Raw genomic sequence first — 18589 nt, forward strand, 5'->3', positions numbered from 1 at the left:
TCCAAAGTAAAAATGGAACACTTAGAGAAAAAGCTTGCTGGTTATGGGCTAGTGGAACTTAGTTCATTTTTATTTTCTACTACTCCCACTTGAGATTTCCTCTTCATTCCACAGCAGACTAAGCGTCAGTCAGAATTACACATGAGAGAATTGCTCAACAGAGTTGTGCTTACTGTGGAGGGGAAGGGCATGTCATTTATACAGTGAGACACTGGAAATAGGTGAAAAGTCTTCCCATAATGAATATATACTTTCTGCGCAAAGTGCTGAAAGACTGTGGGATTTCTTTTCTTTTTTGTTAAGAGTAAAGTGTTGGGGATGTTGGCAAAGGCAAGCCTCAAGGAGATAATGATACAAAATTCAAAGGCAGAACTGTGTAACTTCTAAGGCAGGACTCTTTCCTCTGTTGTACCTTCTCAATACAACCTGCCTGGCAGAAAAAGAAAAATTTATATGATGAACCAAAGCATCTTTGTGTTTATCATTGATTAGAAGATAGATTTCTGTGCGGTTCTTAAGACCAAGATTATTAATCTCTAGGGATTACAATTTGTATTGAATTTGGGGGGGTGGTCTCCCCCAAATCAAACATTCTATCCTTTTGCCCCCACTAAGTGCACTTGAATTAAGCCACACACTCCAATTTTGGTTCATAACCATGGCCCCATATCTGTGAGATAAAAATTTTGGAAGAACAGTGGAGTTGGGTCTGCAGATACCTAAGTATCAGTTTGCAAAGGTTGCTGCATGACCCATTCTATGAAATTGGCCTTGGAACACTTTCAGAAAAACCAAAATAGTCCAGATTAGTTTTCAGATTAATTACAAAGACTTCCCTACTTTCCACCTCCTTCTTCTTTTACCTTAAAATGCTTTCTTCATTTTCTCAGAAATGATGTGGATTATTTAGTGCAAATAAATAGTGCTGAGATTTCCTGAATGAGAGCCGATGCTCTATAAAGCGTAGATAAAATGATTTCATTCCACTAAGTAGACAGGACTGGGCTGTTGGCCTTTATTGAAGATAGTGATGTCAAGTCAGGGATTTCTGAGTCTTTCTAGTTACAAATAAATGCTTGGATTTTGAGTAATGAACCAAGTAAGGAGTACAAAAAGGGTGACTTCTTGAATGTTCACCATGTTTGGCAGGCATAATCAGATTTAACATAAATTTAACATTTTTTCAAATAATCTCATGAGAAAATGATAACCCCATTGTATAGATTAGAAAACTTAGGCTCAAGGGGAACAAGAAGGTGGCCCAAAGACACCTAGCTAGTAAGGTGGCAAAGCTAGGTCTGAACCCAGGTCCTTCTGCTCCTGTCACTGCTCTTTCCACCATGTTTCTTCATATGTTCTCATTGTTCTCAAAGCTGGGTGCTGCCATGTTCTGACATTCATATAGTCAGAGAAAGTAAATAGATCTTTAATGCATTTTCAGATGAAAATTGTAAGCCATTATAAAACTTTGTCAGATATTCTCCCAAGGTGGCTCTACTCTGCTCCTGATTAATTGTTGTTTTAAAGCATTGCTGTTTAAATTTTCTCTTGGGCTTTTTTCTGATCAGTTAATTCGGATCTGTTAATAGATAATTTAAGCCAAGCAAATGAATTTTTTTTAAGGTTTTACTTTTAAGTAATTTCTGTACCCAACGTGGGGCTCGAACCCACAACCCCGAGATCAAGAGTCACATGCTCTCCCGACTGAACCAGCCAGGCACCCCCTGGCAAATGAATTCTTAATAGGAAAAGACAAAGTGCAAGCAAAGCAGCATATCTGCTTGTTATAGCAACAACCAGATTATGAATTGTGGTTCTGACCATATCCCTAGCTGTGTAGCACATTGCCTTGCTTACAATAAGTAGTCAAAATATATTTAACAGACTGGTTTTTGGTCCTCGCTTTTTTCTGTACAAATTAATTCTATCCCCAGCCATAGTGGCTGGGACTTGCTATACTGGGTTACCAGTGTGCTCACTCATGAAAGCCCTCAGGCTGTGGTCACATGAAGCCCTATTGAGTAGGTGATATTGCTGCTGTGTTGTCAAACTGCCATGTGATGAGGTAGTAGGAAGCACCTCACGGTCAGTTCATTTGTAAATTAGTGAACAGTATCTACTGTATAGGGTTGTTGTGAGCTTTAGAAGGTTACTAGCTAGCTAGTCAGCTGCCTAGCCACAAGACCAACAGTCAAGAAAGGTGACTAACTGAAAGAAAGAAATAGGAGGGTGGGAGGGAGGGAAAGGAAGTGAGGAAGGAGGGGAGGGAGGGACGGAGGGTTGGGGGGAGAGAGAGAGAGAGAGAGGAAGGAAGGAAGGAAGGAAGGAAGGAAGGAAGGAAGGAAGGAAGGAAGGAGAAGGAAAAAGAAAGAAAGAAAAGAAAGAGAAAGAAAGAAACAAAGAAAAGTGACTATTATTACTTTTACTGTAGTGTCGAATTACATTATTCCTTTGGTTCAGACTCTGTCTCCCACGATTATGCCTGAAATGTGAAAGATCTTGAAGTATATTCTAGAATATTTTAATATTTGAATTTTTAAAAAGACCACTTAGAATGGTACAAAAATAATCACCAGTACTAACTGCTTACTCTGTGCCTAGTACTGTTTTTGAGCACTTTTATATTTACTTATTTCATCCTCAAAATAGTCTTCTGAAATGGATGTTAGTATTATCTCCATTTTAACAGTTGATGAAATGGATGCAGAGGTTAAGTAACTTGCCCAACCAAGGTCACGTGACTAGTAAGTAGCAAAGCTAGATTTGAACCCAGGCAGTTTTATGCCAGAATCCGTGCTTCACTACTACACTAAATGTAGCCAGATTCAATCATTTTGTTTTTCTGATTTGAGCCTTTTCATATATGTTTAAGAAAATCCTTCCATATTTTCCAATACTACCTTCTTCTAAAAGGTTTAAAATTTGCTTTTCACATTTGTGGTTTAGTTGTCTGTCTGGAATGAAGTAGGAATCTAATTTTATTTTGTTATATATGGATAGCCTAATATGCCAGCAAAGGCTTTTGAAAAAGAGAACCACTTTTCATGGTGCATTTATAACTAACGGCTAAGTATTCTTACCTCTGAGGGCTTTTGTTCCTAGCTCAAAAGATACCCAGAGGGTATTCACAGCCCCTGTCCTGTAGTTCTGTAGTAAAATATATCTTTTTCTTGCCACCTCTCTTCCTCTTCTTCTTCTCCCCTTTTATTTCCCCTCCCTTCTCTCTCCTCCCTTTTTAAGGATAGTGCTTGCCAAAATTGTGAAGAGTTACTGAGTAATCAAGTGATTCATGGTTTCAGGTGTTAAACTACCCTTCTGCTGAAGCTGTGGGTTAGTTTTCTTTGGAGGCTGAGAACAGTGGGTTCTGTCAGCTGTAATCTTGCAGGGATATTGATGACTCTAAGTGGAAGTCATATACTGGTAGGATGTAGTGTGGCCCCAAACAGCCTAGGTAGGCAGGAGTCAGATTTAAGATAGTCTGGTTTACTTCTTTAGTTACTGTGTAGGGAAATAAAATCAGAACTAAACTGTGATCATTTGTAAAAAACAAAATTACATCAAAATTTTGTTGTGTTTTTTCAAATTTAGAGATATAATAAAACTTTGATTCTAGTACCAAAGCCATATTTTCACCAGTATGATCAGTATTTATCCTCCCTGAGTGATAATTAAACTTGACTTCTGTATCTGCACTTCTTTAGACAATAGACTGCATGTAGGGTGATATTCAAATTAATAGCAAAGAACCTAAGAAAACTAGGTAATACATGAGCTTGTAGTCTTGAATCAGTGATATTTTATATTTGCTTTCCTTTCCTGTGGTAGATTTTGACCTATTAAACATAAATACACAATCAGGGTCTTTTACATACTATAGTTGTGGGATCTGAAATCCTATTCAGAAAGAAAATCACACAGTGGGAACCCTGTACAACTTAAGAGAGTGACTGTAAGGCACTGAAGAAAGTGGGTTTCCGGGAGCTCCTTTTTCAAATCTTGGCAATGTGGTTATCTGGAACTCTGGCTCATTCTCTTTTCTGCTGCTTCCCTCTGGCCCTTTCACTGCTTGTTAGCTTACACCTAGAAATGAATGGGGCAGATGGAGGAAGTTATGCAAAGTAATTATTGTGCTAGTCCCTAAACTATTCTGGACATTTTTGTTATTAGTGGAACATAGTGTCATTTTGCTCTTCATTTCAGTTTTAAATTATTATTTTATTTTATTTAAATGCACATTATTTCTCATTTGTTCATCTAAAAAAGAAATAATATATTTTTGTTCACATCAGTAGTACTATATTAATTCCAGTAATGAACTTTCCACTAATGAACTAGTATTTTTGGAGTTAGAGATCACCATAATTCCTGCTCAGATGGGAAACTGAGGAGATACAACCAAGATGAAAAAAAGACGGACAAGTTATCAGTATTTCACGAATATTTCAGATTTGGTATATTATCACAAAAATGTAATTCACATTTTTAAAATGTGAGGGTAAGCTATATACGGTTCTTTCTATCAGATTGCTGCTGGTTACAGATTTAGGGATGAGGACCAAGTAAATTAAGGGGCATGATCTTAATCTCCAAGATGGTAAATTTGTATATTTGACACTCATACTGGGCGTTTTTATTACCCTGAGATGGTTCTTTTTTTTTTTTTTTTAAGATTTTATTTATTTATTTATTTATTTATTTATTTATTTATGAGAAAGTGAATGAGAGAGATAGCAGAGCAGGGCCAGAGGGAGAGGAAGCAGAGTCCCTGCTGAGTAGGGAGCCCAATGTAGGGCTCAATCCCAGGACCTTGGAATCATGACCTGAGCCAAAGGCAGGCGCTTAATCAACTGAGCTACACAGACTCTCCGAGATGGTTCTTCTATTATTTATTTCTGTTACTGCTCAGTTCTGTTCTGTTCTGTTATTATTTAAGTCTGTTTCTACAGACTTTTTGCATGAGCCCTACTCCAGTTCATGACAAGACACACTGGAGGGTTTTTTTCTCTCCTGAGTTAGGGAAACCTGACCTCTCCCCAGCTTTGGCTAATGGCGTTGAAATAGGATAGTTTCAGTTTTTGAATCTGAGCAGCTTGTCTTTTTCTTCATCTCCTTTGAATGGTTGCTCACCCATATGAAGGATAGTCATTGTGTGGGTTTTGGAGTCCCTTGTCTAATAAAAAACCTTTTACTGGATAGAACTCACAAAAGTTGGGGCGCCTGGGTGGCACAGCGGTTAAGCGTCTGCCTTCGGCTCAGGGCGTGATCCTGGCGATCTGGGATCGAGCCCCACATCAGGCTCTTCTGCTATGAGCCTGCTTCTTCCTCTCCCACTCCCCCTGCTTGTGTTCCCTCTCTCGCTGGCTGTCTCTATCTCTGTTGGATAAATAAACAAAATCTTTAAAAAAAAAAAAAAGAACTCACAAAAGTTGAGCTCCAAAAGGCCTGAACTTAGTTGTTGACTTAATTTCTTACGTCCTACTGTCTCTCTCCCTTGGTATTCACTTTTCTTGCCCAAGTATATCACAGTTACATGTGATCTGGGAAATTAAGAGTATACCACATTCATCCTTGACACTTGGAGCAGTACCTTCTCATTCTTACCTTCACCTGTCTCCAACTACCAGTTGAGTGTCCCTATTAGAAATAGAATAATCCCATTACCCTTGACATACTTTGGGTAAAAAGACACTGTGATAAAAATTTGATTTTTATATCTAACCAGTAAAATACCTATTCTCACCAGCATTTTGGATGAGCATGGATTGGAATTATAGTGATGTCTGAATACTAAAATGATTTTCATATAATTAAATTGAAATGCAGATATACCTTGTTTCATGAAAGTATGTGTGAAGAATGTTTGTGAATGAAAATCATGCTTTAAACCCACTAGTGGGGGCACTTGGGGGCTCAGTCGATTTAAGCATCTGCCTTCAGCTCAGGTCATGATCCCAGGGTCCTGGGATTGAGCCCCGCATGGGGCTCCTGCTCAGCGGGGAGTCTACTTCTCCCTCTCCCTCTGCCCTTCCCCTGCTTGTGCTCATTTGCTCTCTCTTTCTCTCTCAGATAGATAAAATAAAATCTTTAAAAAATATATAAACAACTAGGGGAGCTTTGTTATTTAAAGAAATACTGTAATAAATTCTCTAACAAAGGAAGAATACCCCCAGTTTACATCTTGTGCAAATCTTTTTTCATATGTCTGTTTTGTGTAAGGCAAAGTATACTTATATAAGGACAGTATCCAAAAGGGCTTGTACAGGACAGGAGGAATTAGGTCAACTGTCTGTGCCGAGATCTGAGAGTAGGTTAGTTTTCAATACATTTGGTCTATTGATTCTGAAGAGGTAGTCCTCTTGGGCACCTTCTAACATCCACTTCTTATTTTTACACTAGATCGAGCGGTTGGAAGTAAGCAGCCTCGCCCAGACTTCCAGTGCAGTGGCCTCCAGTACTGATGGCAGCATCCACACAGACTCTGTGGATGGAACACCAGACCCTCAGCGCACAAAGGCTGCTATTGCTCACCTGCAGCAGAAAATCCTGAAGCTCACAGAACAGATCAAGATTGCACAAACAGCCCGGGACGACAACGTTGCTGAGTACTTGAAGCTTGCCAACAGTGCAGACAAGCAGCAGGCTGCTCGCATCAAGCAGGTCTTTGAGAAGAAGAACCAGAAGTCTGCCCAAACCATCCTCCAGCTACAGAAGAAGCTTGAGCACTACCACAGGAAGCTCCGAGAGGTGGAGCAGAATGGGATTCCCCGGCAGCCAAAGGATGTCTTCAGGGACATGCACCAGGGCCTGAAGGATGTGGGAGCAAAGGTGACTGGCTTCAGTGAAGGTGTGGTGGACAGTGTCAAAGGTGGACTTTCTAGCTTCTCCCAGGCGACCCATTCAGCAGCAGGGGCTGTAGTCTCAAAACCCAGAGAGATTGCCTCACTAATTCGGAATAAATTTGGTAGTGCAGACAATATCCCTAACCTGAAGGACTCTTTAGAGGAAGGGCAAGTGGATGATGGGGGGAAGGCTTTGGGGGTGATTTCAAACTTTCAATCAAGCCCAAAATATGGTAGTGAGGAAGATTGTTCTAGTGCCACTTCAGGCTCAGTGGGAGCCAACAGCACCACTGGGGGCATTGCTGTAGGAGCATCCAGCTCCAAAACAAACACCCTGGACATGCAGAGCTCAGGATTTGATGCACTACTACATGAGATCCAGGAGATCCGGGAAACACAGGCCAGACTAGAGGAATCCTTTGAGACCCTCAAGGAACATTATCAGAGAGACTATTCGTTAATAATGCAGGCCTTACAGGAGGAACGATATAGGTAAGTTATATGGAATTAAAATTCTAAATTCTTTCTTTTTGCAGTTTCCTTCCCTTTGGATATGGGGAGATGGGGAAATCAAAAGATCTGTGTAGAGTATCTTTTTTTTTTTTATAGCGTCCAGAGCACTTTAGATATGTCATATGACATCCGCATAGTTCTATCATAGAGAGCAAAATAGAGGCACAGCAAAGTTAAATGACTCCTGAGATCATACACCAATGAAGCATTGGGGTCAGGGGATAACGATTACTGAAGCTCTCCAGTCTTCCATTCCAGTTTAGGAGTACCACAAATCATTGCAACCTATAACTATGCTACACTGAATTCGAAAGATCTATAACCCTCTGAACTCTTAAGAAATCTAAGAAAAATCAAAGATATGGCCTGGCTAAAATGTAATGAACACTGTTTAAACACACTTATGTGGGCAATTGGTGTAGTGATTAGACTGAAAATATATCCAGATAAGCACATCTGTTACCTTTGTTATGAATTGGCAAATGTTTGAATGGGTGTGGACTTAAACATGAAATGTTTCTACAGTCATTAGAGAATTCTCAAAGGGCTAACTGCTTTGAGTCATAATCTGTGCTAAAGGTAGAGAAGCTGGTCTTTCTTCTGTTTCATATACTCTATGTTCAGATTAGACCACTCTTATTAGTTTTCTAAAAACCTGTGTTTACCCCTTGTTTCTATCCCATGCAGAGAGAAATAATATCACCCACAGACTACTCATTCAGATCTAAATTCTGTCAGCTAGAGACAGACACCTTATTGATAAAGAGTAAGGGCCAGTTTTACAGAAGCCACAGATCAGGGCAGGCCTTGAAAGATCTAGGTTTTAGTCTTATCCCAAATACTAACTCAAGGGAATCCTCACTACTTCTGTAATATCAAGGGTTGAACAGATGATCTCTTAAGGTCTGTTTCATCTCTTTAAAACAAAACAAAACAAAAACAGTGATTTTTTTTTAAAGTTTGCTTTTATGAGATAATCTCAGGACTTGAAATAAATTGTTTATGTGTATCCATTAGCTCTGAGAGAAGTTACAGCAGCACGCTGTTTTCAGATGGTGGAAATATTAGTAATATTTTCTATTACTGCCCTGCCTCTTCATTCTTCTGTCCTTCAATTCTAACTTAAGACTTTAAGGGAGAAGAAAAGAAAGGTGAGTGTAGGAGAGAGAAATGAAGTTCTAAAAGTAAATATATTGCTATTTATTATTTCAGTGTTTTGTATATTCTCTCATATACTTAAAAAGACAATATCTAAAGTCATAAGCAATCTAACAAATATTCAAATGGACTCTAAAAATAAAACATCTGATCTTTTGTACAGTGTTAAACCTAACGCCCAGGTAGCAAATTCTGCCACTTGCTAACCTTGAAAACTGTGCAAGTTTCTAAACCTCTCGAAGTCTTGGTTTCCTCATCTATAACATAGGAATAATAACAGTCCTTCATAAGGTTATTATGACATGTAAATGGAATAATTTATGTAAAGCACATAGCTCAGTGCCTGGTCCTGTGAGTGCTCAATTGATGTCAGGTAGCAGCTGCTACTGCTGCTGTGAAAGTAGACCCCTTTGAACATGGAGACCCGGGCCTCCCACAGTCAGATGCTCAAAAAAAAAAAAAACAAAAAAAACACAAACAAAAAAACACAACTGCCTGCTTTGACAAACCCTTTATTTTGAATGGATGGTAAAACATTCCAGTTTTTAAATTCTTTCAGAGCTTAAAATTCATATACAGCTTGTTATGTCTTCAAGTCAGATGTAGGCCAGTATGAGAAAATCAGAGAGGAAAAACAGGTCTCCCAAGGCCCACTTTTGTACCAATTTAAAATAATTCAGGGACAGGACAGAACTTTTCGCTGGTCATTATCACCTCATTATAAGAATCAAGTCCAAACCACTTAGGAGGTAATGAGAAGTGCATTTCTTTCATTTCATTTTGGGTTCTCTGTAGTGGGTAAATGATTAGTTTTATGGAATAAAGAGAATAAAGAAAACTTAAGAATTTTCAAAACAGGGGCGCCTGGGTGGCACAGCGGTTAAAGCGTCTGCCTTCGGCTCAGGGCGTGATCCCGGCGTTCCGGGTTCGAGCCCCACGTCAGGCTCCTCCTCTGTGAGCCTGCTTCTTCCTCTCCCACTCCCCCTGTTTGTGTTCCCTCTCTCGCTGGCTGTCTCTATCTCTGTCAAATAAATAAATAAATAAATCTTAAAAAAAAAAAAAAAAAAAAGAATTTTCAAAACAGAGGTAAAACTTGGAGAGCCAGGGAAGACATAGTATAATGTATTATCTGACTTTTGTCATATCACTTGAACTTTAGAATGGTCTTTCCTTAAAACGGAATCCTGAAGAAAGCCCTTTATCCACCCAAGAAAGGCAGCAGAAATGTCACAACTGTTTGACTCAGGTATTTTGTTGCACCAGTATTTCCATGTATACAGCAATTAGAAATTTCTCCTAATTAACATGTTTTTAATCAGTAAATATACTTAATTTTGTTGATCTTTGAACCATTTCATGTAAGTGAAATTTTCCCACACAGTGAAGCTTATTCTTGAGCATCAAAACTTTTCACATTTTAAGCATTTTTATAGAATTTCTCTACCTTCTTTTAAAAGAATAATACACTGAACCTAACTTGATTGGAAATCGTATCGAACAGTGGTGTTCTAGCTCAGTGATACTGTCAGGTCAGTGAGAGTGGTATGGTTATATGCCTCTGCAGTAAACAGTCTGAGACAGCTTGCTTTTTAAAGCTCTTTTGTCTGCTTTTTATAAAATTTGTTTTTTCTCCTTTCCATATCTCCACACTGTTACTGAGCTGCCTGCAACAGCCTCTCTTTATTAATTTCTACTTGAGCTTTGTTGTAGGTTTGGCTTTTTGTCTAGGAAGGAAGTAGCTAGCTAGGGATGGACTTAAGGGATTCTGCTTTGACCAAGAACCAGTTAAGCTTTCATGGCCGCCCTAGATACATTTCTGTTTATTTTCTGTGCTTTAGTTTATTTTACTAATATGTGAGTTGACAGGAGGGAGGCTGTGTACAGGGTTGCTGCCTGTTATTTAAAGGAGGTGGAGGAAGACACTACCACTCAGGATTTACTGAACTCCTGTGGTGTGCACAATGCTATATGCTTTACATATACTTTGTAATCCTCACATTAGGCCTTCAGGTGGATTGTATTACCCTCATTCTACAGACGAGGAAATGGAGGCCCAGTGGGGTTTTTACACTTTGCCAAAAGGTTACTTAGTACATGGTAAAGCCAGGAATAAAACCCAGTTTTATGTGAATCCAAAGCCAGTGTTTGTTTTGTTTTTTGTTTGTTTTTTGTTTTGTTTTGTTTTTCCATTTCAGGACAGGTTTTTTTTTCCCTAAGCTCAACCCTGAAACCTGTTATGATTGAAAGACTATAGTCTAGCTGAAATCTGTATGATTGAAACACTAGCCTATAGTCTAGCTGTAGGAAGCATTGACTGCATCCGGTGTTGGGCCTTTTCCAGGTCAAAGTGTGTGTTTCACTAAAAGCTGAGTCACTGTTCCTAACATATTTTATAAAATTCTGTGAATGAAAAAAAAATCTGGACTGCACAAGCTCTGGAAAGTTTTCTACAGCAGTGTAGGTAATAGGGGAAACCTACTAAGGAAACTTTCACTTCCATCCTTATTTCCCCCTTTGCAGAGTCCCTTTTCAGTATTGTCACTCACTTAATGTGCTTCCTGTTGCTCTCTACCCATGAGTAAGGCCAAGTTAAGATTCTTACCCAAGACCATCTACTTAACTCTGAAATAATTAGAAACATTCAGAAGCCTGTGGAGTACAGTCTCTCTCTTCACCCAGATAACTGTTCCATGGCTGAGTATGTCTTCAGCACCCACATGCATTCAGCCCTGGAAGCCGCTGTAACAGAGCTTGGATCTGAACTCTACCTCAACCTTTGATCAGTAACTAGGTGTTTAGTCTTTGAGCTGTGCATTGGGCTCTCAGATATGAATAAGAGCATGTATTTTTGGAAAGGATGCAAAGTTTAGACATTTTTTCTAACGATGGGATTGTGCTGACTTCAGATTCTTCCTGTGCAGATAGTCTGTATATCCCATTAAAGTATTATCACAGGTTTGTTAGTAGAACCTGGGTTCATGTAGTACTTCAGATGTAGAAGGGCCCTTAGATATCTAGTTCAATCTTAGATATCTAGTTCAATTTTACACATGAGTACACTGAGGCCCAGAAAGATGGAGTGACTTTTGCCAGGTCACACAGTAAAATGGTTTAACATATATTTAATCTGCTAAAAACTGGAAGACTAGTCCTGTTCCCATGGTGAGTATAATTTATTATTGAGCTACCAGAGGAAAACGTTGAGCTGTGGCAAAGTGCATTGAAAATAGGAGGGAACTAGGAAAACATTCATTGACAATTTTACAGGTTCCTTTTGTAGTTTTTCCCTTCGGGGATCTGGGTAGGAATCCTACTCAGCCCGTATGTGGCAGTGTCATGTAGGCAGGCTAAAAACCCTCCTCCTCTTGAGGAGCGGTAATGCCATTTTAAAAGCTTCTATTTTGAGGGGATTACTGTCCTTTGGAAATCGACTTCTGAGACTGTTTATATTAAGCCCAGGGATATTTTAAAATCGCCCTTAGTCATAAAAGCAAAAATACAGAAGAAGACAGTCACTGGAGCAGTCATCACATGCAGTACAACCATCAGTAGCTAGGCTAACCCAATTAAGCACAGGCCACTGGAGTTTTAAATAAACAAATGACCAGTTAAATATAATTTTATTTTACCATCACTAGACATAAGAAATACGTGATCAGATACAGCTATTTTGGCTCCTTTATTCCAAGTGCTAGACCTGTGTCAATTATAAATTGATCTGAGAGTCTCCAGAGTGTATGTAGACTAGGTTTGGACAATAAGTTTGAAATAGAAACTTGATTATATTGGATCATATTAGGTTCTATAGAGAAAAAAAGCCCAATTGAGATATGTTCTTAGGAAGAGTAAGACCTTCCATAAAAGAGATTCACAAATGTGCTCTTCTCAACATAGCCACTGAAGAGGTGATGGAGGAAGAATGGAAAGGAAGGAGAGAAGAAGAGAGGGAGAGAAAAATTATTTACTTCAGTAATTAATTGAGATTAGACAAGCCTGCGTTCACTTACCAGTTCTTTTGTGTGACCATATATAATTCCTCTGAGCCTCAGTTTCCTCAATAAAAACAAAGTAATGATATCTACTCTACAGGGTTATTGAGATTTTTAAAGGAAACAATGTATGTGAAGCACCTAGTGTGGTCTGTGGTGTGCCAGGATGTTAGAAAGCTGTCATTACCAAGTTTCCAGATTGCCTAGAAAGCTCCCCTCCCCTCAGCTTTTATTTATTCCCTATATGCTGTAGGCATCTGCTGTTTCTTGTCTTTAAGATAATGCACTGCCTACCCTGAAAGTTTTGGGGACTGGTTCTGTGCTTTTTCCTTTCCAACTAAAGGCTAGTTCAGTGTTTCCTAGCCTCTTTTCAGGCTTCAACGCAAATGAAGGAACAAAAGGTAAGGAGGGAACATCCATTTTCCCCAGTTCAGCCAGGGATGTATTCAAGTTCCCACCACATGTCATACTCCTACCCTAGCTATGTCTCTCTGTTCTGGTCAGACCCTGGCAGAAGCTACCTCAGGTCCCCGTTGGTGTTAGCCCTGGGATCTGGTTCTTCCTGTTTCTCTCAATACCTGCTCTACAAGATTCTTCAGCCATCCTGTCCTAGTGACCTATTGCCCAATTTGGGAAGCACACACCCCCACCCCCACGCTCAGAGATGGCTCCAAACTTCTGAGCCACACCCAAAGAGTGATGCACTAGGTGAAACATTCCCAGCCTGACACTCATCCAGTTTCTCACTCATCTGGAATTTGACCCAAAAGAGACCTGGCTTATCTTTGATCTAAGAAGATGATTACTGTGTTGACCTCCAATGGCTGAAACACTTTATTGATTTACTTATTATTTATTAATTGTTTACCTACAGCAAAATCTAGATGTCTTTTTATATTTTGTAAATAGAGCAGATTTTGCTTTGGGATGGGGGATGGATTTCACCTGCCAAAATATGACATAACCTACATTTAAAAAAAGATCTCACAGTCTTAAGGCTTTCTGTTGACTAATAGTTAAACTCAAACCGTATTCAAGTGTCTAAGTTTTCTTTGAGTTGTAATGATTTGGGAAGGACTTTTGAGTAAAAAGTCTCAAAATGAGATTATTAATCTCATACTACTTTGTGTTCCAGCTGGAGTCTCATGGAAAGCACATGCCAGTCAAAATCATATACTTGTAAGACCAAGGATTGTCCCCCCCACTTTACCCCCCCACCTCATGTCCAGAGAGCTCTAATTAGCATCATATCAAGATGTTAAAATCCCTTAGAGTTCTTGATTTTAAAAATCACACGTGGAAAGCTGTACAGTTTCCCTTCCTTTCCCCCCCCCCCACTTGATTTGATACCAGTATTTAATGAGAGGACAGGGATGTTCTTTCTTTGAATTCCCCAGGTGTATGACTTCCCTATTTTAGGATTTAGGTAAGAAGTAAACACTAGCAAGTAAAGCAAAAGAGATTATAATATTAATAATGGGAGTAGTAGGAAGTCAGTGGGAATTGGAGTAATGGGTATTTTCTTCCTTTTGTTGTTGTTTACATTTTGCATATGATTAGTGGTATAGAAACAGTAAGTTTTAAAAAAGACAATAGTAAAACAAATCTAGAAGCAGGAAGCATGAACCAGTGGTTCGGATTCTCAGTATACCTCACTAACCTAATAAGGGGAAGTTACTGCATCCTCCTCAGCCTCCCATTTCTTAATTAGAAATTGAAGTACGTCCCAGGGACAAAGGAGGTAAGGATTAATGTAGAAATGTCTTCATGAATCAGAGGCAGATGCCACACATAAAAAGGCTTGGCATGTGGGGGTGGGTGGTTATTGCTTTTGTTATTATTGGTGTTAGTGTTTTGATACTTTGATGTTTACAGTGATTAACTAGATATAGATCAAACCCTAAATTCCTCCCCCACATGTACTCCTCCACCCAAAATGACATCACATCATCTTTACTGGGCTCTTTGTGTTAGCCTGATTTCAGACCATAATTTCACATGTAGGTTATGTAAGCCACATAAAAATGACTGGTGGCACTGAAAAATGTTTGATTGGAAATTGCTAAGCTTGATCAGGTTTGTGCTTTCAAATTGTGGGTTGTGAGGTTGTGAAAAGAGCTAAGGAACAAACTTCCATGACCCGGGTGAACGAATCAGTGAAAGTGTTTTAGTAATGACAGGCCCAGTAAAGTTCTTTCAGGGTGCCGAAGCAACCCAGAAGACCTACATTCCAAGACACCAAGGGCATCTTGCCAACCTCTTTGTTCATCACATTTTACAAAAGCCTCAAAGTTTATGGTGTTCTTGGTTTCCTCCCTGATGTTTCCTGCAGATTGGAGGTGCTCACTATGGTAACCCAAACACAACTGTGTAAGTGTAGGGGTGCCTGGCTGGCTCAACTGGTAGAGCATGCAACTCTTGATCTCAGGGTCATGAGTTCGAGCCCCACGTTGGGTGTAGAGCCTACTTAAAAAAAATGTGTAAGTGTATTTCAGCTACACAATAACAGCTGTGACTTTTCTGTTCTTTCAGAAAGTCCTCATTCTCCAGGTAATTCTTAACGACTTGAAGAGGAAAGCAAATGGTAGTAGTTACTAGTTGGTGAATTAATGGGGCTGTTTCAACTGGACCCACTGTGGGTCTTGCTTCACCCTTGAGTTCTGCAGCTTTATGTCACCTTGGCAAGTCTCCTAACCTGTTGGTCTGTTTTCATCTGTGGGGAAATGGAGCTCATTCTACTTACCCAAATGCTATTTCGCTATTTAACTAGCTGTTAATAAAGTGCTGTGTCTGGGAACAATAGTATATTTTCTCATTCGGGAAGACTCGCAGCTTGAGGAAATCTTTCTATTAATTTCTCATATAACCATGAGTAAATTGTTCAATCTCCGAAGGACTTTATTTTCCACAGGAGCATGGGGAGGATTAACAGTTTCTACTCAGCTCTTTCTAGAGATTTGCAAGGATCAGATGAAATTTACTTGAGATACTTTCCCTCTCACACATACAAAACACATACCATGAAAGGAAGGTAGGTAGGACAGTTTCATCAGTGTAAAGGACAGCTTGGAACAGGCCAGTGAATGGACTTAGTTATCTGGCAAACTTGAGTCAGAGAAAGAGCAGGAACCATTTGTATGTTTGTGCTGGCCCTCCTGATGAGGAAGTAAGAAAAGAGGCTTATGCCTTTCTTGTCCTTCTTGAGAAGGACAGAACGTGTACCCAGAAAATCCATTTGTGAGATGTCAGGAGAAACTCCGTATACTGGAACAGTGAAAATTTTAGAAAATGTAAAATTGAGGATGTGGAGATAGATGAAGAAGTGGAGGATTAGAGAGGGGGGAAGCAGATGTAGGAAGCCTTGAACGTTGGAGCCACAGAGTACTTGAAGTCAACAAGCAGTCCTTTTGAACTTCCTCACTAGGGATTGTTGGAGGGACCTGGGAAGATCATAAAAGACAAAAATGAAACCAAATGTATACTTGTGATAGATCTGTCCCACTGAGCTCATTTTTGTGCAGGGCATTTGACGTCTACTCCTGTTCAATCTTCACAGTTGCCTTTTGGAGTAGGTAGATTGCCTCTTCACAGGGTCACCCACATTGGTGGTTTGCAGAACCAGGGTTTGAATCGAAAACCCAGGCTGAGCAGATCATCAGCTGGTACAGATTGCATAAAAACTGAGGCGCCTGGGTGGCTAAGGCGTTAAGCTATCTCTCTGCCTTTGGCTCAGGTCATGATCTCAGGATCCTAGGATTGAGCCCCGCAGCAGCAGCAGCAGCCGCGCCACAGTGCGGGGTTGTTTAGGGAGTCTGCTTCTCCCTCTGCCCCTCCCTGCTTCCCCGTTCCTATGTGCGCATGCTCTCAAATAAAAAAATCTTTTAAAGAAAAACTGCATAAAACCATAAGTACAAAGAAGGTGCAGAGTGGAAGGAGTGAAGATGGACAGCCTTTAGATAAAATATGAGGTGAACCAAATCCAGTCTGAAAATGGCTTCCCAGAACTTTGGCATGTTAGTGACCATTGTATGATAAACATTGGCTTATAATAAGGTTCAAGAGTGTTGGGAACAAGTGCTGAGGACTTTTCAAGTACTCTATAATTCATATACAGTATTACATATTTATATATAGTGTTATATAATTTTAAAATTTCCCTCTTCACAAACAGATAAAAATCTGAGGGGCAGCCTAAGGTGTTATTTATAGATCATCTTAGGTATTCGTAAGTGAAAGTATCCAAAACATATTTTATCACAACCCAAAGCCATGAAAAAGCCCAAAAAGGAACATGAAAGATACGTGCAGGAGGGAAATCCATAAAATACTCTCAAACAAAAGTTGCAGATGGCACAAGGAAATCCAGTTGATGAAAGAAACTCAATGTGAAATGGACCAAACAAATGAGAGATTATACTGTCAGAAGACAATGCAGTAATACCTTCAAACTGCTAGGGAAGAATAACTGTGACCTTAGAATGCTATGTCCACCTAATTTATTGTTCAAGAAAAAGTGAAATTAAGACACTTTCAGACATATGTAGACAAAAATTATCACTCATGGAAACCGTTGCTGAAAGAAATACTAAAGGATATATTTCAAGAAGGGGGAAAAAACTCAGACTGGGTGAAGGAAGTCAGTAAAGCGTGTTCTAATTAAGTAGGGACTTTAAATTATATATACTAAAAAATCTAAACGTCTTACATCAATTTGGATCTAAAATTTTAGAAAAGAACATGGGGTTCAAGGATTACATTTAAAAGGAATATTAAAGAGTGTTGGGGCGCCTGGCTGGCTCAGTTGGTAGAGCATGCGGCTCTTGATCTCAGGGTTAAGTTTGAGCCCCACGTTGGGTATAGAGATTATACTTAAAATCTTTAAAAAAAAAAAAAGTGTTAAAACTTTGGGGGAAGAAACGTATTTTGTAGCCTAATCTGCCTGGCACTTGTCACTTGGCAACTTTCTGTTCACTTTATTCTTGTCCTTTTCAATCAGTGGGTATTCACAGAAACTTTAGGATAAATAAAACACAAATGTGAACGCAGTTTTGCTTTTCAACAGTTGTGTAGCTATGAGACTCCTAAACACAGACAAAATGACAAAATAGGCTAACTTAAACCTTCATGCCCCAGAATGGACTTCCTGCTGCCCATAGTTTGGGGGAGGGGTGGAGCAGGAAGGTCTTCTCACCCAAGCTTTTATAATGCACACCAAAGTATATGTCACCCTAGCCCAGGCTTGGGGCTGGGATATTCTCTAGCAGCAACTGCGAGCTCTGGCTTGGCCTTGCCCTCTCTTGGCCTCTGTGTCTTCACCCAGGATGAAGACAATAGAAAACAGGCTTATCTTTACAAATACGTGCAGAGATAGTACGCTGAAAGAAACCACGGTCAGCCGACTGAGTTCAAAATGATACTGCCAGATGTAAGTGCAGTTAAGACTTTACTAGGGATTTGTTCTGTAGAAGTACACGGGGGGCTACTTCCTGTTGCTGAATGCAGGTATCAGAGGTAACGAAGACAAGGGAGTAGCTTGTTTTTGTGGCTCCAAAGACTGTGGGGTGAGAATTACAAGTAGCTAGGTTTTAGTTCAGTTTTAAAAAGAACTTCTCTGATAATGAAAAACATTGCCTTAAGAAAAATGAAACGCTGCCTCTGGAGCTATTCAAGGAGAGGTTGCTTGTCAGGGATGTCATAGAAATAATTCCTCATTTGAAAGAGATGTAACTAGATTTCTAAGATCTTTTCTAACCTCCAGAGTTTAAGAGTTCTTCTTCTAAGAGAACCTATTATTATCTTTCAAACAATACTTTAAATTTTTGTGGTGCATTTCTCTTCACAACATACTGATTTTAACAACTCTAGAGGGGTAGAGAGGTAGATGATAGTGATAATCTTCGAGACACGTAAAATCAAGTGTGAGATATTTGGATTTATTGTATAGTTAGCACAGTGATGTGGACTATGATGAGCCTAAAATGAGATTAAGGCCATGAATCAGTCACCACAGGAAATATTTGGGGGGCTACAAAGGTTTTCAGATTGCCCATGAATTCCTTTCACGGAGCATGTTTTCAAGCGATGCCTTCT

At 39.5% G+C, this 18589-nt stretch overlaps 1 protein-coding gene across 4 annotated transcripts in view; it reads left to right on the forward strand.

Annotated features, from left to right (window-relative positions):
* The window catches only part of TMCC1 (transmembrane and coiled-coil domain family 1), a 171780-nt gene that overhangs the window by 141854 nt on the left and 11337 nt on the right, over positions 1-18589 (forward strand). For all 4 annotated transcript variants that reach the window (XM_008697842.2, XM_040628418.1, XM_008697845.2 and 1 more), the window contains exon 2: positions 6397-7331. In XM_008697842.2, the coding sequence (XP_008696064.1) occupies positions 6397-7331 (935 nt within the window). The remainder of the gene's footprint in view (positions 1-6396; positions 7332-18589) is intronic.

The sequence above is a fragment of the Ursus maritimus genome, unplaced genomic scaffold (genome assembly GCF_017311325.1).
Source record: "Ursus maritimus isolate PB19 unplaced genomic scaffold, ASM1731132v1 scaffold_14, whole genome shotgun sequence".
NCBI classification, from domain to species: Eukaryota; Metazoa; Chordata; class Mammalia; order Carnivora; family Ursidae; genus Ursus; species Ursus maritimus.